Source organism: Vollenhovia emeryi, unplaced genomic scaffold (assembly GCF_000949405.1).
Source record: "Vollenhovia emeryi isolate VEMERY1.0 unplaced genomic scaffold, V.emery_V1.0 DF939195.1, whole genome shotgun sequence".
Taxonomy (NCBI): Eukaryota; Metazoa; Arthropoda; class Insecta; order Hymenoptera; family Formicidae; genus Vollenhovia; species Vollenhovia emeryi.
Genome location: NW_011967171.1, coordinates 731,068 through 740,340, shown reverse-complemented (window position 1 = coordinate 740,340; position 9,273 = coordinate 731,068). Strand labels below are relative to the sequence as shown.

The 9,273-nt window shown below is 40.3% G+C and overlaps 1 protein-coding gene across 2 annotated transcripts; it reads left to right on the top strand.

Moving 5' to 3' along the window:
• Positions 1-6: 6 nt before the first annotated feature.
• Positions 7-2,430, top strand: LOC105562104 (CD2 antigen cytoplasmic tail-binding protein 2 homolog). Of its 2 annotated transcripts, none has more exons than XM_012012645.1 (7): positions 7-287; positions 468-645; positions 781-944; positions 1,160-1,337; positions 1,422-1,609; positions 1,681-1,792; positions 1,918-2,430. In XM_012012645.1, exons 2-7 carry the CDS (start codon positions 510-512, stop codon positions 2,151-2,153), a joined length of 1,014 nt encoding a protein of 337 aa, XP_011868035.1. In that variant the 5' UTR covers positions 7-287; positions 468-509; the 3' UTR covers positions 2,154-2,430. The 2 variants fall into 2 exon arrangements, with proteins under 2 accessions (XP_011868035.1, XP_011868036.1); XM_012012646.1 differs by having other exon boundaries at positions 464-645.
• Positions 2,431-9,273: the final 6,843 nt, after the last annotated feature.

Sequence of the window (9,273 nt, the reverse complement as noted above, 5' to 3'; positions counted from 1 at the left end):
ACTGAGCACACCATGTTATCCCTTCCCGATTGTCGCGTCGAGCGGCACAGTTTTGGAGCTTTTTACTCACGATTAGCATCTAAACGCGAGTCGCGATTGAAAACAGGAGAAACATTTGTGAGTGAGCTTTAGGTGCGCGAAGTACTTGGAACGAACGGTTGGAAACTACGCCGCGAGCAGGTTTAACCTGGCTGTGGAACTAACCTCTTTAACCTCGGGCACCGATTGGAATTCGTACACAGGAATTTTCTACAGCGAGAAACGTCGCTACACCGCTTCCTTCACACGTATGTGATATCCAACTATTATATTTCAAAAACATCTTTGTATTTTCGAATATGAAAAAATTGTTGTATCTTAGAACGTATAACCAGAATATATCTTATATCTTACCGTCTTAGAATACGTGATAATTATTGAATTTGTGATACAAATAAAATTTCTAATGACGTAACCTTTTAAGGCAGACTACTGTCTTTGGTGAAAAAGGACACTTGCATACAGAAATCATGTCGAAACGCAAGTTCGATAATATGGAAGGTGTGCTCGGTAAGCAACCGCTTAAGAACTCGCTGGACTCCGACGAGGATGACGACGAAGTAAATGAGGATACTTATAACATCATGAATGAGGATGAATTCGAAGGTATATTTGGGTTTGGATGCGCGACGTTATTGTGAATAAATCAATATGTTTACCGTTAGCATTTTAATTGTCAGTACTTATTTTGTACATTATTTTGTACAACTATGGAATAGCTTAATTATATTTGCATAACAGGTACGGAAGATGGACCCTCGGCGCCAGAAGCAAACGTGGGTTTTACAGCATTTAATATGAAAGAAGAGCTGGAGGAAGGACATTTTGATAAAGAAGGTCATTACCTTTGGAAGAAAGAGAAGCAGATAAGGGACAACTGGTTGGACAATATTGATTGGGTCCAGGTCAGTGAAATTAATGAATGTAACGTAAAATCAATGCCTGAGGATTAACCGATCCGCGCGTGTAAAAATGTACAACTCTTCCTTTGTACAATAGAAAGTTCACACTCCTAAGAATTAGATTATCCTCCAAACTTTTAAAACAAAATATTTTCTTAAATTGTGTAATGGTTTCTGAATGTTGAGAAAATATTACCACGTGCATTTTTTATATGTAGGTCAAACCCGATTCCACTAATGCGCAAAAGAGTACCAAGTCGAGCGAAAATACTGGTTTGGGAGACAGCGACAGTGACGATGAAGGAGACATTTTGTTTGATCCTATTCCACTATATAAACAAATTTTAGAGTATCTTAAACCAGGTGAAACCGTTTCAAAGACGTTGTGCAGACTTGGTAAACATAATTACTAAATAGAGCATCTAATACTAAATAGAGTCTTCAAACTATCGCGAGTAAATGCAGGATGTTCCAATCCAGGTAAAGGGAAAAGGAAATTGACTACAGCTGAAAGATGGAAAAAGAAAAAGGAGCCTAAAACGCATGTAGAGGAGGAAGATCCAAATTCTGTTAACATAACAAAATTAACAGAACTAGCAAATGAATTATTAACACGCACCGGTAATATGGACATATATCAAGAAAGTTACGAACAAATTAAAAAGAAGGTAAAAAACTATATAATATTTATACGCGGCATATATTGTTATCTTCATTTTTAAAAAATTATGTTTCGTAGATTGAACAAGCAGACAAACATGCACACCCTTCGAAACAAGAAGCGGAACTAGATATGTATTCTGATGATTTTGATAAAAAGGAGAAGGCAAAATTGGGTGACGCCGATAGTGGTGTGTAACACAACTTGTTAATGACTAACGTTTTCACGCGTTATTATTGCTGCTTTCCTTTCTCATATAGAAATTGTTTTGTATCGTGGATACATATACATAATGCGCATATGCATACCATACAGGAAAGACTGCGGAAGCAACCGAAGCGGAAGAAACTACATCGCTAGAAGAAAACGTAACATGGGATCTGAAATGGTCGCAAGATGAGAATGCAGAAGTAAATGGGCCTCATACTAGTCAGCAAATGCATGCGTGGGCGAAAGAGGGATATTTCAAAAAGGGTGCCTGGGTCAGAAGAACCGGACAGCAGAATCAATTTTATAATGCTGCTAGAGTAGACTTTGAACTTTATCTGTGACATTTCTATCCGATACAAAAATGTGAATAAGTAGATATAAAATTTGTCTGAATATTTGTTAATTTATGTAACTTCTATGAAAGTTAAATGCATTATACTTATATATAATAATACATGTAAAGTTTCTACCCGAGAAAATAATAGATTTTTATATAATAACAAATCTGTATAAATTCAAAATATCACATTGTAAGAACGAAATATGCATATAAATGGCTCAATTTACAATAGTTGAATATTATAATTTTAATGTAATAAAATTGAAATTTTTATAATATATTTTTTCATTTTTATTTTATACTCGCTTGACCGAGAAAAATTTAAGATTTTCTAACTTACTTTCTTACTCTCTAAAGGAAGCAGAGATATTTTAAGAGTTAATAAATTTGTAAAATAAATTTATAATTAGTAAATATTCGTATAATTTATTGTTAGACAAGTATTAATTTATAATTTAAAAATAATTTGCTTCTATTTATTAAGCTAATTATGATTAATTTTATACATACGAGAAACTAAAAATGTCTGTTTTATCTATTTTATATGCTATAAAATTACAAATTGATTTAGAAATGACCATTTTATAATTGTAAGAAAGTTTAATTTCGGTGAACACGATAATAAGCAGCATTCTCAGATAACAATCTCATTTATTCATCAAATGCGACGTCTAAAATAATGTTCAGTCGTCAATCGTTATTTTTTACACTTACATCGCCATACATTTTGATGGGTTATTAAAGACCATCTGGTACTTACATCAAGAGACAGAACTAAGCTCATACTTCAGAGACTTCTTGCGCATTCCTACGGGAGTAGAGCTGCTGAAATTTATGGTCCGCGGAGCGTGGTATTTTTAAATAGGATTTTATATCCCTAAATAAATCTATTTGTACCATACGGTATAGCCATACATCTTTATTTATCTAGTAGAGCAAAATTTCCTCTTTCCCTTGATTCTTATGTTTACTTTGTACGTTCCAGATAGAAAATATGCTTTCTTGAAGCGGAGAATAAAATGTCTCGCCGGAGATAAAAAGTATAAGATAAGACTTGGAAATCTTCGCATTTATTTATTATGAAAAATAACTCACCCTCTTGTGTCCATTATGTCGGCACATCTAATACATATATATAGATGCAACAGTTGCTCAATCTTGCATGGAGTTAAACGAAAGGAGGAAGTTACATATATTTTGACTAATACACAGACCATAAGGAATTGTGCAAGAAAACTATAAACTATGATAGGGAAAGGGCAGCTATAAAAGTATATCTAAATAACAGAAGAAGCGATATCGCATCAGTACAATACTGAATCACAATTTGAAACTATAAGCCTTCGTTGCACATGTATAAACAATTGGCACGATTTTTTTTTACTGAATATAATTTTATTAAACGTTTTGAACATTTTTTCTTAGCAATGTACGAAATTTTGTATACGTAATTACTTAAAATATTACTTTAGTATTTCGTGTCCACGCAAAAGTCGTTCAGACACGAATATCTGAGAGTACACGTGTGCATGCATATATATACAATATACGTAGATTTGTATATGTTGTACACACGGGGAAATTGTTCCCAATTTTGCGTTCGTGCTCCACCGAGATTTCTTGATTAATCCCGCGTCGATTTTTTCCCAATGAAAATTGTATTAAACACCATTCGCGCCTATAATTTTTCATCGTTCAATATTAAACACCTCGCGATAACATAACTTTTAATTAGAGTTCCGTTTAAGTAAAGTTCACTTGAAATTTATTGGAGCGCGAAATTTTAACACGTACTAGCGACTGTGAAGTTTCGCTCGAGGAAACGTTTCAATTTTTAATCGTCCGCGATACAATACAGAGACTGTTAATACTCCGTGATATTTTTGTTAAGGAAAATATCGAAAATTTTAAATCAGTCAAAGAATCTCGTCGCGTGGGACATAGACGCAGATTTAGGGACATCCCGTATACGCGCGTACATCTTCGTAAATATAAGTCCGTAGTTCATCTTGAAAGGTCAGAAGAATTTCAAGTGCGAAGCATGAAACGTAGAAGTCCAAAGTGTCTAGACTAGATTACAAGAACTATGAATCGATATCTTCTTGGTAGCTACACGAGAGTCGATCTCTTTATCGGGAGGGTGGGTCTAAATATGACTACGTTACTAAAGAGTGCGGTGAAACACATGCAATGTACAATGTATGTACCGTCGCTCATTAAAACCCAACGTCTATCGTGCGTCCAACAGGTTCATTAACACAATTACATGCTTCTCGCGTAATCAGGATTGTCGAAAATATTCATTTTCTCCAAATGTACACCTAGCGGTAAACGAGAATCTTCCCCTAGTAGCACAGTGCATTGGCTAAACACTGGCTAAATATTAATCCAATGTTGGTTATATTAGAAATGCATTGGCCGATATTGTCCAATGTAAAGCCAATATTGGCCATGGAATAAATGCAAATATTACGCGATAATAATTATATAATATTAGATTTATATTAAAAGTGCACTGGCCAATATTTAACAATGTAACAACAATGTTGGTCTAATATTGATACGATATTAGACCAATATTGTTAGACATATTGGCTAAATAAGAGAAGGCATCCATCTTACAATATTGGACCAGTATTGGGAATACTAGATTTGCATTATTTCCCAATATTGCGCCAATATATTGTGCTACTAGGGTTTTAGCTGAGCAAAGAACCTTTTCCCAAAGTGGACCATGCTTCTCGTTACGCGTCGGCAAACAACATTAAAGAATTCAAACGCAAATAGAATAAATTGCATAAAAACGTTCGTTCGCTCCAATTAGAAACTCGGCGATAAATGAAATAACACGTTCGCGTTCAATTGGAGCTTGAATAAATTTGTCATTATGCAATGCTACAAATGGAATTTTTAATTTCAAAATTCGCTTGAAAGAGATAAAAGTACAAAAGTGAATGTGTAAAAACGTTAAAATTCCAATATAACAAAACGTTATAATTTCAATATAAATATATACGTATATATTAACAATACAAAAAGTAAAATAGCGACAAACGTATCGTTTAATCCATTTGAATCCAACGTCAAAAAAACCGATTTTTTCTCTATTAAAATAATACTAAAATTATCGTGTTATTTACAAAAAGAGCAAGCGCGCGCCTGCCCGAGACTTTGTATCGAGTTATTCTCAAGCTCCAAATTTCCCGACACAAAATAAATTATGAAGAGGCTCACGGGACTTTTCTTTTCCCCCGATTTTCTTCGTTTCTTCGATCAACGTTCCGCCGAGAACGCAGGTCGTTTGAATTTGCTACGGAGATACGAGGGTGCACGAAGCAAAGTGGCGAAAAGGTACATTGCATTACATCCGCGCGACAAGAGAGAACGGTACTTTGGTCTTCTTCCTTTTTTTTTTGTCAAGCTTGAAAGGACACAAAGCAGCCGGAGAACACAGGGGGACGTTCGGACGAGGGCGAAGACAGGAGTAAGGACGACACATACAAGCGACGCGAATCACGTGCCAGTCTCATAACGCCAGGGGAGCGTTGTCCTCGCGAGCTATCCTCCGTCGGCTTATCTTTATTGCTGCGGCTCGCCTAATCGCCTTTATTCCTGGCCTCGAGCGACCCGAGTTCCGCGAGTTCGAGTCGCCGGGAATATTTCGGGAACGATCGTATTGCCGTTATGAAACCGGTGTCGTGAGACACACACACACACACACACACGCACGCACGCACGCACGCACGGACGTGCGCGCGTACATACACATACGTGGGGGAACAAGTAAAACGGGCACTCGCGTACGGACGTTCACGCGCGTGAGGGTACGTCGTGATTTATCGGCGTCGGAACGGTTCGGGCGCTTTTTTTACTTAGCGGGCAACTTTTCCGCAGGCTCACTTCTATATAAATCACGGAAGGTGATAATAATAAGGTCGTTACAACGTTGAATGCGTACTGCGCGCGGTGATTTATCGGCCAGGGCGCAGGAGCGTTCTGTTAATATCCTAACAAGCCGATACACCTGTTACCCTTCTTTAATTTACCGGGGAATAAACTCGAGAGAGATATTGCCTACGGAACGAAGGGAAGAAGGCATGCTCCTCGACCGTTCTGATGCCGGCTGTACGTCCGACATGTTACACGGGCTGTATGTACACGCACCGGCATAAATGCTGTCCCTATCCCTGTGAGGTGCACGCACACAACTACAGGGACTCTAGTTGTGTGCGTGCACCTCACAAGGATAGGGGACAGCATTTATGCCGGTGCGTGTACATAGGTACATACAAAAATAGCCGCTGTGCAGCCGCGGCACGCCTCAAACGCATCGAAGTCTCCGAAGTGTGGTTTCGAGGGGGGATCGGGGGGCACACGCCGCTGAGAAGAGGAAGTGGAGGAAGAACGAGAAAGAGCGCTCGTGAGGCCTCTATCCCTCTTAGGGTGGCTACGGTCCCACCAACCCCTCTCGGAACGAACCGCCTCTTTCACTCCGCTGCACTCGTCTTCCTCTTGGTCGTTCTCGAGACGAGATGCACGTAGCATGACTAACTACCATGACTAACGAGTCAGGCGAAGTGCCACCGAGGAATCTTGGCTAACCGAGCGAGGAAGAGAGAGAGAGAGAGAATGAGAGAGAGTTAGAGGGTATAAGCAAAATACTTTCGGATCGAATATTTCAAGCCACGCTCGAGGGGTGGTCTTCTCGGAATCTTCTCGAATTCTCGAATTATCTCTATATGTCGGACAGATGAATAAACGAATAGGCGCCGGGTGCGATTAAAGGCGCGAACAGCGTGCGGGGTGGGACGATAGGTGTTAAAAATAACGCTCGGGAAGTCACGTGTGCGTTACACGAGCTGCGCCGTCAGACCGAAGGTTCATGTATAATTACTGTAGGCTCGTATACAATTACCCGTGCGCCTTGGAAGTTCCCGGATCTCATATTTCCGACGTTATCTTCGTCGCTGTGCACCACGCCCGGGGAGTCTAGCCTCTCTAGTTTTTTGTACAGAGGAGTTGAGATTTTATCTGCGGCGATTATACTTCGAGACCGCGGTTTATAACCGTGACGAGGCGAAGTCTTGGGATTTCTGTACGAAACAAATGTAAATGGAAATGGGCTGATGGAAAGGGTCTTAGCCGTAGCCCGAGCGGCGCAGATGTATTGTGGATACTTGCTCACGATTTAAGCTTAATCGCGCGATTTGAATGGCAGAGAAAGAGACGGAGAGAGGCAGGAATAAGGTAGAGAAATGGTTAGAGATGAACACCTAATGTCGGTAATCAAAGTTGTAAATTGGATCGGATTTAATTCCCTTCCCCAGCCCCGTTCCTTAATGTTCAAATGACAAAGAAACAAAGAGACGCGACTTATACGTTCCATTACAATTTTTATCCTTTCTCGATTGAGAATTACTTTTAAAAATTAATCCGACATTCAGACGACGCGACTTATCGATTGCGCAACACGCGAATCACATTCATGGACATCTACTACATTCAAAGTGAATCTTGTAATATAAGTAATTACAAAGATTCTCACTAACGAAAAAATATATATCGTATATTTAAATATTTTGGAGGGATTAATCACAATTGAATAATTACATTTACAGAGGTGCAACGAGGAGAGATGAAATTTGCAGATTATATCTCTACGCGCCTTCGCGATGTTGGAGAGATCCGAACATCTGTCTTAAAATTCCAATAAAGCCGAAGGCCAGAATGCACTGACTTGCCCTCCCCTCCCTCTTTCTCTCTTTGTCCATCTATCTCTCCCCCTTTCGTTTTCTCTGCTCCTCAGCAAGTCCGTAGTAAAACTCTTCGCATAATCAAAGAAGTAGAGTCGGTCGCCGAGTTAAACTACGACGATCGATTGCGCATTCCGCGTCGGAACTTGGAGACTTAGTGAGCCAAGACGGGCGACCCGTTTCGACGGCCGCCGAAAGCAAGAAGGCCCGTGATGCAGCTCGCTAGGTCAGTGGACCGCATTCGGGAAGCACGTTAACAGGATTTTCATTCAAGCCGCTCTCCCTCTTTGTCTCTCGCCCGAGCTTCTCGCTTCGGGGTGGAATGAATTTTTCAGAGCGCCAAGCGTCCCAGGACGAAGGAAGGCTTACGAGCGGAGCCCGCGTATACGAGAACACGAGCCCTGAATGTTTCGTCCTAATCGCATTAAAGCTAAACGCTCTCACAGTCCTCGTAAATATAGTTTCGGCTTTCCCCTCTTCCCCTATTCTCTTTCCTTTTTTTCCCGCGCAGCCGAGTAACATCATTTTTTTAAACGACCACCCGGGCCCGCGCGAATCAACGTTGATGCGAATCGACGGGGATTGCTGACTCTATCTGGGGAAACTGCGAACGTTTCGAACGGGAAGAGAACGGCGGTCTCCATACATTTTTTACGATACCGACCGCATATCGAGCGACGGCCCGAAAACGAGATTCTCTCGATGTTGCCTCGTTAGAGACCACGTTACTGCGTATCTCAAGGAAATTGACTCTCCACGATCTGTGCGAGGGGGTAGCCATCATCTCGCGCAGACAACAAAACGTTCCTCCGAAGCCTTGTGTTCACGATGCTACAACTTGATCCAAGTTCCTCGTTCCCGGGAAATGTGTAGCCAATCAACTCGGATCTTTTCCGTAAAAGACACAAGCTTAACATTTGCCACTGGCGATCTCGCTCTAAAAATTTATAACACGTTATCTCGATAGATACGAAATTAACTCCGCTCTGCTCCGTTATCAATGCCCCATCGCCAGATCGATGCGCATATATTGTATAACAAATTTCCCCGTTATTGCGATAATGATCTGCCCGTTTGTCATCGAAAAATTAATCTTACAGAAATATACGACGTAACACACGGGACTGGGAAGCTATTGTGTCGATGTGCCCCTTTTTGACGGTTCAATTTAAAGTTTACCACCTTCCATTCGCTTCGGGACTCGCCAAGCGAACGTTAACGATTTCAAAAAAGTATCTTTAATCTCCCTGTCTCTCTCTCTCTTTCCCTCCCTTTAAATTCTGTCATTGTGAAAGTTCGAGCTCCCCCGACCCGTAGTAGGAAAATGCGATTCAGTAACGAGACTTAATCTCCGGGTGCTGCAAACTA